Raw genomic sequence first — 17,851 nt, forward strand, 5'->3', positions numbered from 1 at the left:
AACAGTCGTTGACTTCTTGCTTATCCACAGAATATTTTGTTTGTACGCCCCCCTGGCGTTTCGGAGCATTTTGCAGCGAACTATGCCTTCGTAGTGCGGGCACGCCACGGTGTCGCGCCACACCTTTATTTCCCTGCTTACCTCTACCTCTCTGTATCTATTGGCTATATTTGAAAAAAACTTTTCCTTGCAATTCGTCATCATGTAGGGACAGATCAGTACACTGAATGAATGGGGAGAAACAATTTATTCATGACAGACATGGATTTAATTTATGTGGTATAATCACACATTTTTGGCCTGTGAAAATGAAGCAATTTACAAAAGTGAAAAAAGCAATTTACAATAGTCTAAATTTATTCAAATTCTCAGCTGTGAATTGGCAAGTTAAAGTAATTTTATGCATTTTTAAAATCTGATTAAATGAATGGTTTAGAGATATATTCCAGCACTACCAGTGAAGAACATATCAAAAATAGTGTATGGTTAAGTTAATACAGTCAAAGTAACAGAAGGATGCATCTCAGGGATTAACAGGCCACTGCACGTTTTTCCTACATGTGACAATATTAAGTCGGAGAACACACGACACAAAGTAAAAAAACAAATGTCTTCTCTTTTCTCCCCCTTTACCAGAAGAGGGCTCCATCAGGTACGCCCACCTCGACATCACTGCCATGGAAACAGCTCAGCGAGTGGGGGCGGAGCATGTTCAGGGCAGGGAGGACAGACTGACTCAGCTGGAGAGCAGGCGGCAAGGGCCACCAAACTGACTCTTCAACGCTTAACAGTTCCAAAATAGTTTTCATTGCTAATTGCTCTCCATCTCTCTGAATAAGCTAAAGTGCTTAATTGCAGTTGATCATACCAATCAGTGTTGTACTTAAAACACACCCACAGTTGTGCCAGTGTACAGAAATTTCCACAAGCAATCCATTCCAGTAAGAAGAAAATAGGAAATGTCTGGAAAGTCTCTTATACCGCTGCGATCTTGGATGTGTTTTGTGTTCTGTTAGTATTGTTAAGTTCACTTACACTTGTACTTACGTTTTATTTATCTGATTCACTGCTTTGTTCTCACTAACGCCGCTCCCTCTCTTCATTTACTCTATAGCTCGGTCAACCATTGTTGCTCTGTGGCCAACTTTGAATGCTGTGTATTTACAAACAGCAATCGAGACATTTATCATTATACCCTTAAATTAGTGCGTTCCTGCATTTCTCTTGAAGACTTTAACCCTAGAAATGTTACTATTTTTTTTTTTTTGCTGCATCTGCTGAGGTCAGAGGAGAAATCATCTGCCTCTTTTTTAAGATTATCTCAGGTGACTGTTGAGCATTGGTATGAATAGCCTTAATTATGAGGGAATGACACCAAACACTAATGTTTACCACTGATATTATAGATAGGAGACAGCAAGCTGTCATTTCTTTTAAATTCTAGCTAGATTTACTTTCTTCAGACTGTTTGGTTGTGGCTCTATTTGTTGTTACTTCTCTTACCAAGAGGTAAGAGACCAATGAGATCCCACGGATGCCTCACAATCTACTGTTAAGAGTCCCAGCTTGCTCGGCTATCATTCCTCATCAGACCTTAGATGCATTCGATTGAAATAAGCATTTTAGAGTTATATCTCGGGCGCAAATTACATTAATCTAGGCCCATGTGGCCCAAGCAGGACATGACTGAGTAATCAGCCGGCCAGGAACATTAGTCAAAGTAATCAATGTCTCTGCTTCTGGTCAGAATTGATGAATGGAAAAGCACAGTGTGTGTTCCAATCTCTCACCTCCCTCTTGATATCATCAGGACAAATTGTCCAACATTTGGTGCTAATTTATTTTTATGGCGGTGGTTCCCCAGCGACGCGTCTGAGGATGAGTTAGAAAAACTTAACCAAAAATAGCCTGTTAATGTCACTACAGGGACTGCTTTCCTCTCCAGGATTTGTATATAGTAACTGCTTTTTATTTATGCCAAGAATGATATTTAACTATATTTTTAAAGATATTACCGTTTGTATGTTGTTGGCACCTGTATCTTACTGATTAAAGATTGCCGTTACATTTTCAGTGCTTCCTACCTGGATCTGCAAAGCATTCTTCATTTTATAATGATTAGACAATAACCGTAACATTACAATATTTCAGCAGACTAAGGTAAGAGTTACTACAGCAGTAACAGCCTTATCTGATGGAGCATTTATTACTTGCAAAACTAATGACAGATGGGTGTGTACAAATTGCCTGGCCAGCAATGTGCCTACAAGATGAAGAACTCATGCAGTCGGTTAGCTGTTCCCCAGAACCTGAACCAAGCCTCAGCAGATAAACTACATCATCTGGTTAAGAGTGACTCAACTGCTGCTGCCAATCCCTCACCAACCACCCCCACAAACTGTTGCTTTCTTGGGAGTACTGCCACATTCTCAGCCATACATTTCTTCTACACCTGCCTGCCATTAGTTGTACAAATAAATGTAGTACCAGACTAGTATGAAAACTATTCCATCTTTCCATATGCATATTATGTACAAACAACACAATTCATTCATTCAGTGACTCCTAAAAATCAAAGACTATTAACACTAGAAAAGTAGAAAACACTGATCGTTGAAGGGGAATGGGTGAACGTAGCGTACGTTGTGTGTGTGGTTGTAGAGGGAGTCATTTCAGTTCACCTTTATGATCCGAGCCTCTCAGAGCTCGTTGTGATCGAGTCCCTCACGAGAGATCTTGTTGGACAAGTCCTGCATATGTTTCTTCATCTGAAATCAAACAATGAAAGACATGACCATTTAGCTGCAAGACAAATCCTGAAGATCTATAGTTCAATTTGTGTGGTGGCCGAGAAGTTTACAACCAAACTCTAACCAAGCTCTACCTTGGCATTGACACAAAATAATAAACTGTACCATTGCCAATTTTGACCACGTTTGAAATTCAAGCTTTGAAAATAAATTTTGGAATTCTCATTGGCTACAACACAAATTATGCGTAAGAATTAATCTGACATGCATGCTTTATCCAAGTTATTTTTAATTAGGGCTGTTCTAAATCTACCATAAAGGGAGACTTGTCAAGTATTTAATACTCTTATCAACATGGGAGTTGGCAAATATGCTGCTTTATGCAAATGTATGTTTATATTTATTATTGGAAATCAATTTACAAAACAATGACAAATATTGTCCAGAAACCCTCACAGGTACTGCATTTAGCATAAAAAATATACTCAAATCATAACATGGCAAATTGCAGCCCAACAGACAACAACAGCTGTCAGAGTGTCAGTGTGCTGACTTGACTATGACTTGCCCCAAACTGCATGTGATTATCATAAAGTGGGCATGTCTGTAAAGGGGAGATTCGTGGGTACCCATAGAACCCATTTTCATTCACAAATTTAGAGGTCAGAGGTCAAGGTACCCCTTTGAAAATGGCCATGCCAGGTTTTCCTCGCCAAAATCAAGTGTAAGTTTGGAGCGTTATTTGGCCTCCTTCGCGACAAGCTAGTACGACATGATTGGTACCAATGGATTCCTTAGATTTTAGGCTTTAAAACTGAGCCTGGTACAAACTCCGGAAGATCTTTTGCGTTAATGCGTTAAAGAAATTAGTGGCGTTAAAACGAATGTGAGTTAACTTTGACAGCCCTATTTTTTAAAACATTCGTTTATAAGCATTATTTTTCTGATGACCACAATATGTGGAAATATTACGTATTTCTTGGATGAGGTTTGATCAAAACCATTCCTTTTGGAGTTCTTGAACAGAAACTTTATCGCTCCTTACCTTGTAGCCCATCTCCCTGGTCTTCTCAGCTAGTGTTTCGTACTTTTCCTGGTTCCTCTTAATGTGCTCTTTGTCTCCTAAAGACTCCACGTGTCGCAACTTCTGGTGGGAAAGTTCCAGCTGCTCCTGGTAATGGCTGTGCTTCTCCACTTTGGTCTCAAAGTGACGCAGCTCCTCCTAAGTGAACAAGGAAAAGGAGGGTGGCGAACACGGAGGGGTGTGAGTTCAGTTCACCTTCAATTACATGCACAGCTGCACGAGGGAGCCGATATGCATCTCAAGTAGTGACTAGAGAGGAAATGTCACAAAGAGTATTTTAGCTATATGTTTCCCTGTGACGCACCTGATCCTGAAGCCAGATATCTTAAAAAACAATGGAAATTTAAATTGAGTTGTTCATTTTGTTCACAGTTGATTCTCTGTACATGGACAAAGGGTGAAAGGAGCACAATGAGAGATAGGAGAGTGGAATAGTTGAGCATTTCAAAATGTGTAATGCATAATAATGTGCACTATAGGCTTCATGGCTGAACAGACACAAGTAGTACTTAGCTACAAGTACTCTACAAAAGTTAATATAGTTATATTCTAAGAGTTGGACTGTAGCACTCTGATAAAACAAAAAGTGCTATCGAAAAACAAATCTGTGAAAGCAGAAGTGTCCAAAAGACTGTCACAAGCAATGGAAGAACTACCTTGAGAGAGTCCAGCTCGTCATCGCTGAGGTTGGCTCTCTTGGCAGCCTCCCACAGTTCAACCACACGGGGCTCCCGAAACTCTACAGAGGAAGAACCGACAGATACCAAGATGAAGAGATTAACAGTCCAAGGAGACGGTTTGGAGCCTCACCAATACTTCTACACTCAAGAGGGAGGGAGCTTTGAAGAACAGCAGTCACAGCAGATGTTTCATGAGATACAAATAACAAAAACAAGCTTGTTTACAAGTACACATATTATACTAGGAGTTTTTATGACAAACTATGCTATGAATATTTTTATGACTTACTATACTAAGACTTTTATAACATACTATACTGACTTTTTTATAGCATACTGTACTGTGACTATTTTATGACGTACTATTCTATGAGGATTTTGATGACATACTATACTATGACTTCAATGACTTTCTAATGATATACTATACTATGAATAATTGTATGATATACTATACTATGACTTTCTTATGACATAATACATGATGACTTTCTGACATACTGTACTATGACTTTTAATATGTGTTTTTTATGACATACTACACTGACTTTTTTTATGAAACACTATACTATGACTTTTTATAACATACTATTTGTATGATATTTTATGACATACTATACATGATTTTTCTACTACACACTATAGTATGACTTTTTATGATATACTTTACTATGATTATTTTTAGGATATTTCATGACATACAATACTATGACTTTTTATGAAAAACTATACTCTGACTTTTTTTAGGACATACAACCATGACTTTATGACTATTCATGACATACTATGCTATAACGTTTTTTATGATATACTATACTATGACTTTTTTATGACATACTGTACTATGACTTTATTGCATACTATACTATGACTTTATGGCATACTATACTATGACTTTATGGCATACTATACTATGACTTTTTATGACATATTAAAGTTTAATATTATGTTTAATAATCAAATTATGCCTTTTTATGACACTATACTATGACTTTTTTACTACACACTATAGTATGACCTTTTTTATGACATTCAATACTATGACTGATTTTAATACATATAATACTATGACTTTTTTTGGATATTTTAGAGCATTTTTAGGACATATTATACTCTGACTTTTTTATGACAATCTATACTGACTTTTATGACACAACAATGACTTTATGACATACTATAATTAATGTTTTCTCCAAGTTAAATAGCACAAGGACAAGCTGGTTTACGTGACTGGATGGATGCAGCCATGTGGGTTAAAATCTAAAATCACAAAACACTTAAGTTAAGTCGTTAGCATATCAACGCTCGCCAACAGTGATATGGCAGCGTGTGGTATCATGACTACAAATCCCAGTGATTAAGCTGATGAGATAAACGCAGAGCGAGACTGAGATGCACAAAGAGATGAGCTGTGTATGTGTGTGTGTGTGTATGTGTGTGTGTTTTCTCTAACTTACCGCTGTCTTGTGTGAAGCCCTCGTGGCTGAGCTTACGGAGGCGCTCAAAGCCCTGGCTGAGGTCTCTCATTTTCTGCTTCAGGTCCGTGTGCTTCTGGTGCAGCACATGCTCTTTGGCGTCGCCCTCCAGGGGAGAGATCACATTCTTGTGTATTTCTGCTGAGGCGAGCAGGCGAAGAGAAAGATGGGGAGGAGAGGAGGTGACGGGGCAGGTTGGGAGACAAGTTGGGTGGGTGGTTTAGATGGGAGAAAGGGCAGAGGAGGAGAGTAGAGGAAATGAAGGAGGGATGAGGCAAGAAGCCATTAAGAAGAAAGAGGAGAAGGGAAGAGGAAATTAAAGCAATAAAAGAGAAAGAATAACAGCATTCAATAAGGAGAGTTTAGTAGTAGCTATAAAATAACCTGTAAAAATGTTATGACCTTTCACAGGCTTCATACATCACATTCATTTTTCCATACAAATCTTGAGTAGCCTATGTGCCTTATCTCGGTTAATAACCACATTGTGGTTATTAAATACCTCCCTGCCTCACCCTCGGAAAAGGTGAGGAGTTAAAAAGCAGACAAAAGGCCAACTGGACAACGGTTTGACATTTAGATCAAAAGGAAAAAAACAAGACGGAATGAAGACTGGGGAAGACGGACAAAGTGTGTGTGGATGAAGGTGGTGTTGTTTTGGAGCTGCACAGAGACTCCCCTTACGGCAACATGTGATTGACTCAATAGCTAAATGCATCAGACAAGCAGAAAAAAAACTCCACTGGCTCGTTCGCCACAAACGTAACGCCGTGGAGCGCTAGCAGCAAAGTTCTGGCACGACGAAAAACAGCTGTTAAGCGTCAGCTACGTTACGAAGGAGATGCGCCTGTCCTCCTTGCGTCTATCTGAAACACAGTAGGGCCCCGTCAGCTCGGCTTAGAACTCACAGCTTGATGTGATGTGACAAGCACTGATAGAGCACAGAGCGGTGGGTGGCAGCATGTGCGGTCTGATACCTTCCACCTACGTACATGACCACAAGACTGAACTAACAGACTGGGCACTTCAGACTTGGGGCTGATTTTTTGGATGACTGACCTAAGCAACAGCAGAATTGATTACAGCTAAATGAGGCTAAGAGAGGGTGAGAATGGGTTTATTTTTTGCATTAATTTACTTTGGAAACTGCCATGACAGCTAGAAAATATAATGCTGACCATATTTCTCAGCATAATTCTCCAAGTTTTATTTGAATATGTAAATTTTAAACTTGGAAGTTTTTCTGGTATGGGTTTAGGACTAAACCTGGGATCAGAACCATAATTATGACTGTATGCAAAAACCTAAAGTGGTGAATAGTAAAGAGGAGGACAGGGCTTCAAGGCTCATAAACCTGGCCTCAGAAAATACAGATATAACTAAGCGTAGGTGGTGTGACACCTCTGCTCGGCAGCAGAGCAAAGGGAGTGATTCACGTAGCTCACCCTCGGTCCTGCTGACGGTATCCATGAAGATGTTGTACTCGTGGATCTTGTCCTTGTGATGCTGGAACTCCCTCTTCAGACTCAGCAACTCCTCGTTGGAGAACTTCCCTGAGCTCTGGGCCTGGTGGGGGAGCAGTCATCGGTGGCAGAAAGGAGTTAGTCTCAAAAGCAGCAGGAGAGGAACAGGCATAATTTGTATGGATGAGAATGAGAGGTGGTGTTCCAAATAGGATCACTGCTGGGTACGGTGCAATTCTTTTACTAGATGTTTGAGAAGGATTTGGTGGAATGAAATACAGCAATGTTTAGAATATACACATTTGAAAATCTCTAATTCAATGTACTGTTAAAAGACAAGAAGCCCATAGCACCATTTTACACAGAATATACTGAATATATTGCATGCGAGATGTGTCCAATTTTCTTAGAAACATATCAAAAATTTGAAGATTGTATTGTTTGCAACTGCAATAAGTATAGAGATTTTAATGTTTGCATATATAAGAATTGTGCAGAAACATTTCAACCCCACTCAAACATTTTCATTTTTTCCCAAACTTTTATTTTTCCAAAAAATGTCACTATAAAACTCTTCTACTCTGGTCCTTAAGCAACTTCAGTCTTGAATCGTGTAGTTTGGGAAATTCAGATATAGCTACAGCCAAACTTTTCTCCATTTCCTTTCCCTAACTAGCTGCATACTTTCTGTCACAAAGTTCCTAAAGCACAAGTTATTAAAAAATGTTTTCTGGCACAAGAGTGCAGTTACTGTGCCAAATATAAAACCTGCATTAAAACATTACTGGTGCTGCTGGGTAAGAACCTTGGTGCATTTGGTGCACCTGATCTCTGTAATGTGAAAATTGAGTGACAATTATTTTAAGCTGATTTAAGGGTAATGTCTTTATTTTATCTAACAGCTGTGCTAGATTTTCATTCACCAGCAGCAACACGGACAAAAAAAAGGGCATACAGTCAAGGCATCATTTCCAAAACATATTTAAATTAGGGCTGACAAAGTTAACGCGATAATATTGCTTTAACGCAAATTAGTTTTAACGCCACTAATTTCTTTAGTGTTAATGCAATTTGCGATTTTTAGGTTGTAGCTGGCTCAGTTTTAAAGCTAGAGTGAAGATTCTGGCATCATATGAAACTATAAAATCTAAGGGGTCCATTGGTAACAACCATGTCATACTAGCTTGTCGTGAAGGTTAAATAAAGCGCCAAACTTACGCTACATTTTGGCGTAGTCTCCCCTTTACAGACATGCCCACTTTATGATAATCACATGCAGTTTGGGGTAAGTCATAGTCAAGTCAGCACACTGACACACTGACAGCTGTTGTTGCCTGTTGGGCTCGAGTTTGCCTTGTTATGGTTTGAGCATATTTTTAATGCTAAATGCAGTACCTGTGAGGGTTTCTGGACAATATTTTTCATTGTTTTGTGTTGTTAATTGACTTCCAATAATAAAAAAAAAAACATATTTGCCCACTCCCATGTTGTTAAGAGTATTAAATACTTGACGAATCTCCCTTTAAGGTACATTTTGATCAGATGAAAAATGTGCAAATAATTTGCAAATAATCGCGTTTAACTGTTGACAATCATGTGATTAATTGCGATAAAATATTTTAATCGATTGACAGCCCAAATTTAAATATTTCTCTTCCTCCTTCCTCTGCACACATACACACCTTGTTCCAGAGTTTGTCCAGCCTGGGATCATCAAATATGTCTCCCTCTTTGGTGTCGTGGTCCTTCAGGGAATTGCTCTCCAGTGGTCGAGTGTCTCTTTTGCCATCCATCCCATACTTGGCCAGGATCACTACACAGCATAACACATACATTTTTTACTAAAAAGCTAAAAACAGCTGTGATAAATGATCCTGACATGAGCCTGTGAGGAGTAACAACTGAAGCTTTCATGAGCAGACTATTTGACAAGCAAGAGAAATTAAGTGACTAAGACACATACAGTATATATTCATCATTTAAAGAAGACTCACATCATTTCACATCAAAAATACCCAGAGGCGCACAACCCTTGACAGCAACTCATTAATTCTAAAGCCACTGCACATTTTTTTAAAGAACAGCTAAGAGAATAGCATCTCTGATGAATCAGCTGCTGAAAATAAGCTGGGCAGGCCAAGAACAAGCTTTAGAGTCAGGGAATCTAACAAGAGCTTATCAAAACAAACTGACTTGGCACATGTAGCACAGAGAAGGTGATATCCATGTGCTTTTTTGTCGTGCTGCTCTTAACCTGAAAAGTTTTTAATGATGAGAGTGAAACAAGAGGAAAATGCTCATTCGCCCTCCCACTCGCCCACTTAACAGAACACCTTACTCAACCCAAAAAAAACGTGGCAGTAAGCCTGAACACACAAGGAAAACAAAAGAAGCCACGAATTTGGCATTTCTGTAACTAATTAGTTTAATAGTGTCACTTTTGTGCAAAATATACTGAGCAGCTACTGAATACATTAGTAGTTTCATCCCTTTTCAACATCTCGGACTGCTAGATAACAATGCAAAGTTGGACTTAGCCCTGCCCTCATTATTCTGCTCTAGTAAACTGTTATTGCGGCCGCTGATTCAGCACCATCTCAACCCGTTGGTAGCCCATCAGTGTCACTTATTAACCGCTCATACTTCATTAGAAGAGTGTCCACATGCAGGGAGCTCATTTAAAATCCTCATAAACAGGATGCAAGAACTTGTAGACTATCTCTGTGGTACTGTTGGGCTCGTATACTTCACATTTTATGGGTTCAGCTCAAGGCTCTTGACCCACGTGATCTGCAATGAATGCAAACAGTAAAACGAGCTTACGTTCCCAGACGAACCAATTTACAACAAGGATCTGTCTCTGGTCATATCAAACTGAGAGTGTCAAGGAAACGTGCTATGAAAAGAAAAATAGGGGGAGACAGAAATCATTTTTGAGCCCAATTAGAATGACTTGACTCAGTGGGGAGAAGTTGACTTGAGGTCCTCCTTAAAGACTTATATTTAACTACAAAGGAGCAGAGGCTCACTCTGCTGCTCTGCCTGGAGCGGGAAGGTCACTCCACCACTGGGGAGTGAGGAAGTAGAGGAGTCCAGAGACGGTGGAGTGCTGCGCGAGATGTCAAAGGGGCGGGAAGTGTGCACTGATTGCTGGCGGCAGAATGCTAAACAGACTGCTGTCATTGCCTGCAGGTACTGAGGTGAAGATCCCTTCACGCATGATTGTCAAAATATGTCAGTTCTGCCCTTTTAGCATCGTAGAGCAAAATGCAGAGACAGTAGCTGTGTCTGAATTGTTAATACAATTCACAGTTCAAGCATATAGTGAAGTGAATACTCTCTCTCACATCCATGTGTAATTGACACTAATTCAAATTTAGCTGGTCTGCAAAACTAAAAACATATTTTATCATAAAACATATAGACTAGGGCTGTCAAAGTTAACATGATAATAACACATTAACGCAAATTCATTTTAACGGCACCATTTTTTTAAACGCGTTAACGCAATCAATATTTCAGAGGTCGTAGCAGGCTCAGTTTTAAAGCTAGAGTGAAGATACTGTTATCATATGAAACTAAGAAACCTAAGGAACACTGGACCATTGAACCATGTCATAGTGGCTTGTTGGGAAGGCTAAATAACGCTCCAAACTTGCGCTAAATTTTGGCGAGGAAAACCTGTCATGGTCATTTTCGAAGGGGTCCCTTGACCTCTGACCTCCAGATATGTGAATGAAAATGGGTTCTCTGGGTACCCACGAGTCTCCCCTTTACAGACATGCCCACTTTATGATAATCACATGCAGTTTTGGGCAAGTCATAGTCAAGTCAGCACACTGACACACTGACAGCTGTTGTTGACTGTTGGGCTTGAGTTGCATGTTTTTTATGCTAAATGCAGTACCTGTGAGGGTTTCTGGACAATATTTGTCATTGTTTTGTGTTGTTAATTGATTTCCAATAATAAATATATACATACATTTGCATAAAGCAGCATATTTTTCCACTCCCATGTTGACAAGAGTATTAAATACTTGACAAATCTGCTTTTAAGTTACATTTTGAACAGACAAAAAACTAGTGATTATTTGCAATTAATCACGATTAACTATGGACAATCATACGGTTAAATATTTTAATCGATTGACAGCCCTAATAAAGGCATATGAATCTGTTAATGCTTGGTGCTGCGAATCCAACTTCATTCCCCATTATAATTTTTTACACAATGACCTTTCTACAGGATCGATAGGTGCAATGAATTGTGAAATGTTTTAATCGTCTAATGAGTATGAGCTCCATCATGAAATGAATATATGAATATTTTGTTGCATGCTAAATTTATATGCTAACACTTTTAGTGTGGAGTATGGATACAGCTTGCTACAGTCTTAATTTCAAGAGGAGATTTTATCAAGAGACGTTGGCAACGTTGATAAGGATGAGAAATTAGATTTCTTCTGAGGTGATGCAGAGCAAAATGAACACATTAGTTATTCTACCAGCCAAAGGGCAGAGTTTATTACATAAACTATCATACCCAGGACTATGTATTCGTTGATATGACAGCTAGATAAGTTCCAGTATCATTTACCCTTTACCATAAATTTTCCCAATGACAACCATTTTAGCACATCAATTAAAATTATCCTCTGTTTCTTTTATTTTGGGGAAGATTTACACACTGTATACTTTGACTAAAATAAAACTCGCCTCAACCTGCTGACTCAATGGATCTCTTTAAACCACTGACTTTAAATGGCAACACCAATGAATTTTCACACTTCAATCTACACTGTGTTAAGGTTCTGACACACCAAGCTGACGGTCGGCCGTCAGACAGTTTGGGGCCGTCAGTGAGCGTTGGCCTAGTTTTTGCAGTGTGTCTCACACCATCAGCTCTAGTCTGAGTCAGAGCCTTTTCGGCCGATTCAGCATGTTGAATCGGCAGCGGAGCCCGTTGGTGAAAGAAATCGCTCAACGAATCAGTGCACAAGAAGAGAAACGGAAGTGAGGAAAGCAAGCCAACGAGTAAAGTCAAGAGGAAAACACAGAAGGCTCCTCTCATTTTTCATCTCATCTGATCATTCCATTACACGGAGATTTTCACAACAACATGGCCATCTGGAACGAAGCTAAGTGGTGAGTGAGAGTGGTGCAAAAACGGTCGGTAAACGGCGCTTTGTTTCATGTATGTATCATAAAAATGGCTTGTATATCCGCAGTCCTCAGTCTTAGGGTGACAAATACAAACTACCGCCGAGTGCTGGTGTGGAGAGTTATTTAAATTCACGCAGGCGCAGAACGTACTTGCTAACTGGCCGTCGGCTGTCTTTGCAGTGTGTTCAAATGCAACTTGTCGGCCAAGACAAAGGCGATGTGAGGCGAGTCGGTCTTCATCACCGCTAGTTCTTTGATGTCGGCTTGGTGTGTCTGGGCCTTTAACCTTTAATCTGTCAGGAAGGTGCCATTTACCCAGAGACAGATTGGAGCCTCTGAATATAATGTGCATCAGCATCACTTTTTCATTTCAAACACAGATTATGATTCCTAAAAAGTGTAGCTGGCCAATGCTTTTACTTTATTCAGTAATTTAGTCATACAGTATGTAAAGCACTTTGATTAACATTTATGCAAAATAACACTAATGATTTGCATTTTGTAACTTTCTGTTGGTGTGTCTGAAAACTCTTGTATTAATACCAGTTTTCAACTTACTATGTAATTTTTGCTATATGGTGAATACCAACATGTTTCTGTTGACATAATCAAGCCCACATTTCAAGCATAATCGTAAATAAGTGACATTGCCAAGGTGAAGACTGCATATTTGGGGCAGACTGAGTCTACAGTGAATTCAGGACAAAGTGAGGACGTAGCTAGCCAACAGAGCTGTCTCACCATTGAAGTTACGTCGGAGCTGTGCCTCTTTCTCCCCGTTTTCATCCAGCCCCTCCGCCTTCAGCTTCTTCCACTGCAGCTCATCTTTCTCCTGGAGCTTCAGGTCGCTGTGCAGCTCAGACAGCCGCACTGGAGACAACTGGGTCTGTCAAAACCAAAACAAGAGACATCATAACTCTAGTTAGACAGAATAGTGGGGATGAGGTTTAAGGACAGAGAAGGCTAAGGAGTGAGGAAAACCAGGCAGCAAAGGGAGATTGAAATAGTGTCAGAGCAAACACACTTTATGACAGCTGCAAATTTTGTTTTTGGAAGTAGGAAGTGGAAAATGTCAGTTCTTAGAGAAACTTCTATTTAGGTGGAGCTGGAAACATGCTACACGTTTCAAAACCCAAATCTAATCCCCATTTGACCTTGATGGCAGCTTTCAAGATCATAGTCTGCACTGATCTGAAAATAGGGCAGGTCACCATGGAACTTTGGGAACCATCACTCTGATGAAGGCAAGATAGCCGAACACGTTTGGTGAATAAAGCATGGCACACTGGAGAAGAGTTGTGTAACTTGATTTTATTGATGGACTTGCATTGAAGCTCACACTGATCTGCACCTCGCTGTGTGTGTGATCTTAAAGGGAGAACTTAGTCTGACCACTTTAACTTACAAAAATGCTAGCTCTGATGAACTCATTGCTGTTTCTTTTTGCAGTAACGGTATATATATTATTCATACTCGCCAACCCTCACAGTTTTCCCGGGAGACTCCCATTTTTCATTGCCCCCTCTCGGTTTCCTCCCGGGGTCACAATTCTCCTGATTTATGACAATTTGTCACACCTTTTTTCCCAATTTTCGTTATCTCAACATGTTCATGGCACTGTACAGCGCGTATAAGCCATAAGCCCAACTGTGTCCACTCAGATGGCAATAGAGATACACCAAATATCTTCTCCCGGCGGAGGAGAGCTACTTGCAACACCGCGGCACATCACAGCATCACAGCATCTCAGCAAAGCTGGGGTGGCGTGGCGCAAACCATTGGAAATAACTGGTTTCAGAGCGCAGTGGTGCCATTGTCGCATTGTATCTGAAAGGGCCTTCAGTGACTAGGAGAAGGAAGAGGAAATGGGGAGTACTAAGAGAAATAAATACTCAAGCCGGATACAAAAAATTTATGAATGAATGAATGAATGAATGAATGAATGAAAACTGAAGAATATTAGCCTAGTTTATACCAGAGATTCACACAAGTTCATGCCAGAGAGGCAAATTATTCAGTTTTCTTTCCTGAGAATTAAAAGTAGGCTAGGCCTATTTAACAAAAAAATGCTGTTGCAGTGTACTTAGGCTATTATTTTGTTATTTTCATAATTTTAAAGTCACCAGAATGCAGAAAACAAAGTCTCTTAAACTCACATTTTTCTAAGGGAGGACACCCAGAACCCTTTGCTTTAGTTTTGAAATCCTCCCTTTTTTTTAGGTCTTGAGGTTGGCAAGTATGATATCATTATAACTTTAGTTGGAATACTACAGTCTTCTATTGTGGACCACTGGGAACTAGATAGATAGATAGATAGATAGATAGATAGTAACTTTATTAATCCTGAGGGAAATTCAAGTTTCCAGGAACACAGTTCCATAGTGCAAAACATGTTAGTAAAAAGGCAGTAAAAAAGTTAGTAGTGCAAAGTACAAAACAATATACCAGATATAAAAATACAAGGAGATGAAGAAAACTGTTAAAACTGAATATAGTGCAGGGTAACAGCTGTGATACACGACTATTAAAAAAAAAGTGAATATAGTGCAGAAGAGACTGTTAAAAAGTGAATGTAGTGCAGAAGAGACTGTTAAAAAGTGAATGTAGTGCAGGAGCGACAGGGGAAATAATTGACTTGTTCAAGGGCTGTAAATGATGGTTACTTCGAAAGAATATACGCACGCGCACACACAACTTAATTCCTCAGCTGCTTTTGGCTGTAAATCCTTCACACCCATCATCACAATGAACAAAGACTAAAATTCATGCTTGTCCACTTGAACACCTGCATGTGTGGATACAGCAGTGCATCCTCTTCTCCTGCTTATCCAATTAAAGCAGGTATATTAAGGCTGTTTCTTCATTTAGGCTGCTGGATGTCACCATGTGCTGTACTGAGAAACCTGCAGTAGCCTGACTAGCTGTATACCATTAACCACTGTTAGCTGCTTGGCTCACTTCATTGACCGACAGCTAACAACAACTAGCAACAACAACTAGCTGCCAGCTGTTTGCTCCAGCTTCACATAACCCGTACAGATACTAGTGTCTCATATATACGTACCCTCTTAGCCTTCTCCCACACCTGGTTGAGTCTAGCTATCCTGAACTCCACCGTCTGCCCATCCCCGCCGCTCTGCTTCAGCTCGTTAAACTCACGGGAGTATTTTCCAGCTATTACACCTCCGCCGAGGCACAGAGCAACAACTAAACACTGCAGCTTCATTTTAACAATCACTAAACACCAACAACGACGGGTTGAACACTAGCTAGGGCAGAGAATTAGCCGGACAACACTACAAATGTTTGTTTCTGTTGTTGTGGCTCACTCGAGTACCACCATAGTACCATAGAGTCATGTGCTCAAAATGGGAGGGCACTTCCTTAAAACATGCATTCTGGGATATGTAGTTTTTTGTCTCATCTCCTTGTGTAGTCAGTAAAGCGGATACGACCTTTTTTGAACTACAATTCCTGGAATGCCGCTCTGCGCCGTTACCTGGCAACGAAGGCTGCAAAATCTCTGAGCAAATAAAAAGCCTCCACGCTTTTCACATGGATTTTATATGTTTGTTTTTACATGACTGCTCATCATTAGACTGTGTGTTGTAAAGCAGAAGTTGAAAGGGATTTCCTGGGGTTTTCCTTGGTGGGAGGTGGGAGTTGGTAACAACAGACACATTAAACAGCACTTTCAAAAATAGACCCAGTTAAATGTTTTTACCTCTTAAAGCTGGTTACATTCCCACAAATACTGTATTTCTAACAAAGTAAGTTCACATTAAGATTCTTCATAACAGATATTCTTGCAATTCTCAATCAGCAAAATGTACCGACTTGTCAGATATTTAAGTATAAAATAAATATAAAAGTTTCTTTTTGATTAAATTGATGTATCCTCAACTTAGTTGTTTTTTCAATTTGTGATATATATATATATATATATATATATATATATATATATATATATATATATATAAATGCTAAAAAATCCACTGAATTTTTGGTCATTTTTTCTCATGCTGTATTCACAAGCCAAAAAAGTGTTTTGAAGATTACTTTTGTAATCCTTCCCACTGTATTTTATGTTATGTTTTTTTATTTATGTGTTTTGTTATTTGTTTATGCATTTTTTTTTTACATAAAATATACATATATACATAATTTTATTGAATTTGACCTCTAATGTAATAATTAAGGCTGTCAATCGATTCAAATATTCAATCGCATGATTGTCCATAGTTATTCGCGATTAATCGCAAATTAATCACACCTTTTTTATCTGATGAAAATGTACCTTAAAGGGAGATTTGTCAAGTATTTGATACTCTTATCAACATGGGAGTGGGCAAATATGCTGCTTTATGCAAATGTATGTATATATTTATTATTGGAAATCATTTAACAACACAAAACAATGACACATATTGTCCAGAAACCCTCACAGGTACTGCATTTAGCATAACAAATATGCTCAAAACATAACATGGCAAACTGCAGCCCAACAGGCAACAACATCTGTCAGTGTGTCAGTGTGCTGACTTGACTATGACTTGCCCCAAACTACATGTGATTATCATAAAGTGGGCATGTCTGTAAAGGGGAGACTCGTGGGTACCCATAGAACCCATTTTCATTCACATATCTTGAGGTCAGAGGTCAAGGGACCCCTTTGAAAATGGTCATGACAGGTTTTCCTCGCCAAAATTTAGCGTAAGTTTAGAGCATCATTTAGCCTCTTTCTTGGCAAGCTAGTATGACATGGTTGGTACAAATGAATTCCTTAGTTTTTCTAGTTTCTACTTTAAAAACTGAGCCCACTGCAACCTAGAAATCGCAAGTTATGTCAATGCGTTAAATAAATTAGTGGCATTAAAATTAATTTGCTTTAACGCCTTATTATCGGGTTGACAGCCCTAGTAATATATGTTTGTGCTGAATTAAGATAAAAAATACGATTGTCTGTCAAGAGGACAAGTGTAAACTATATGTTTTAATTTTTTAATTTTGTTTTATTATATTTTAATGAACACATGCATGGAGAACAAAGGGAATTGATCATTGCTATTTTAATTCCTGCTTCCTACCCTATCAGACTACGTATGTATTTGATATTTTAGGTGTTCATATTACTAGATATTTGTCAGTTGCACAATCCCTTTAGCTGTTGTAAGAATGTCTGAGCATTTGTTATGTGTGATACATAAAAAAGTTCTCCAGGACTGGACAAAAAAGT

At 39.1% G+C, this 17,851-nt stretch overlaps 2 protein-coding genes across 5 annotated transcripts in view; one reads left to right on the forward strand and one right to left on the reverse strand.

Annotated features, from left to right (window-relative positions):
* Positions 1-2,070, forward strand: part of LOC119485819 (protein Dok-7-like) — a 29,105-nt gene extending 27,035 nt beyond the window's left edge. For all 3 annotated transcript variants that reach the window (XM_037765625.1, XM_037765628.1, XM_037765626.1), the window contains exon 13: positions 637-2,070. In XM_037765625.1, coding sequence (XP_037621553.1) covers positions 637-773 — 137 coding nt within the window. In that variant the 3' untranslated portion in view covers positions 774-2,070. The remainder of the gene's footprint in view (positions 1-636) is intronic.
* Positions 229-15,981, reverse strand: lrpap1 (low density lipoprotein receptor-related protein associated protein 1). Of its 2 annotated transcripts, none has more exons than XM_037765657.1 (8): positions 15,680-15,981; positions 13,357-13,501; positions 9,135-9,265; positions 7,435-7,555; positions 5,972-6,130; positions 4,491-4,573; positions 3,796-3,972; positions 229-2,768 (listed from the first exon to the last, which is right to left on the reverse strand). In XM_037765657.1, exons 1-8 carry the CDS (start codon positions 15,839-15,841, stop codon positions 2,700-2,702), a joined length of 1,047 nt encoding a protein of 348 aa, XP_037621585.1. In that variant the 5' UTR covers positions 15,842-15,981; the 3' UTR covers positions 229-2,699. The 2 variants fall into 2 exon arrangements, with proteins under 2 accessions (XP_037621585.1, XP_037621586.1); XM_037765658.1 differs by having other exon boundaries at positions 5,972-6,127; positions 15,680-15,979.
* Between the last annotated feature and the right edge of the window lie 1,870 nt (positions 15,982-17,851).

Source organism: Sebastes umbrosus, chromosome 3 (genome assembly GCF_015220745.1).
Source record: "Sebastes umbrosus isolate fSebUmb1 chromosome 3, fSebUmb1.pri, whole genome shotgun sequence".
NCBI classification, from domain to species: Eukaryota; Metazoa; Chordata; class Actinopteri; order Perciformes; family Sebastidae; genus Sebastes; species Sebastes umbrosus.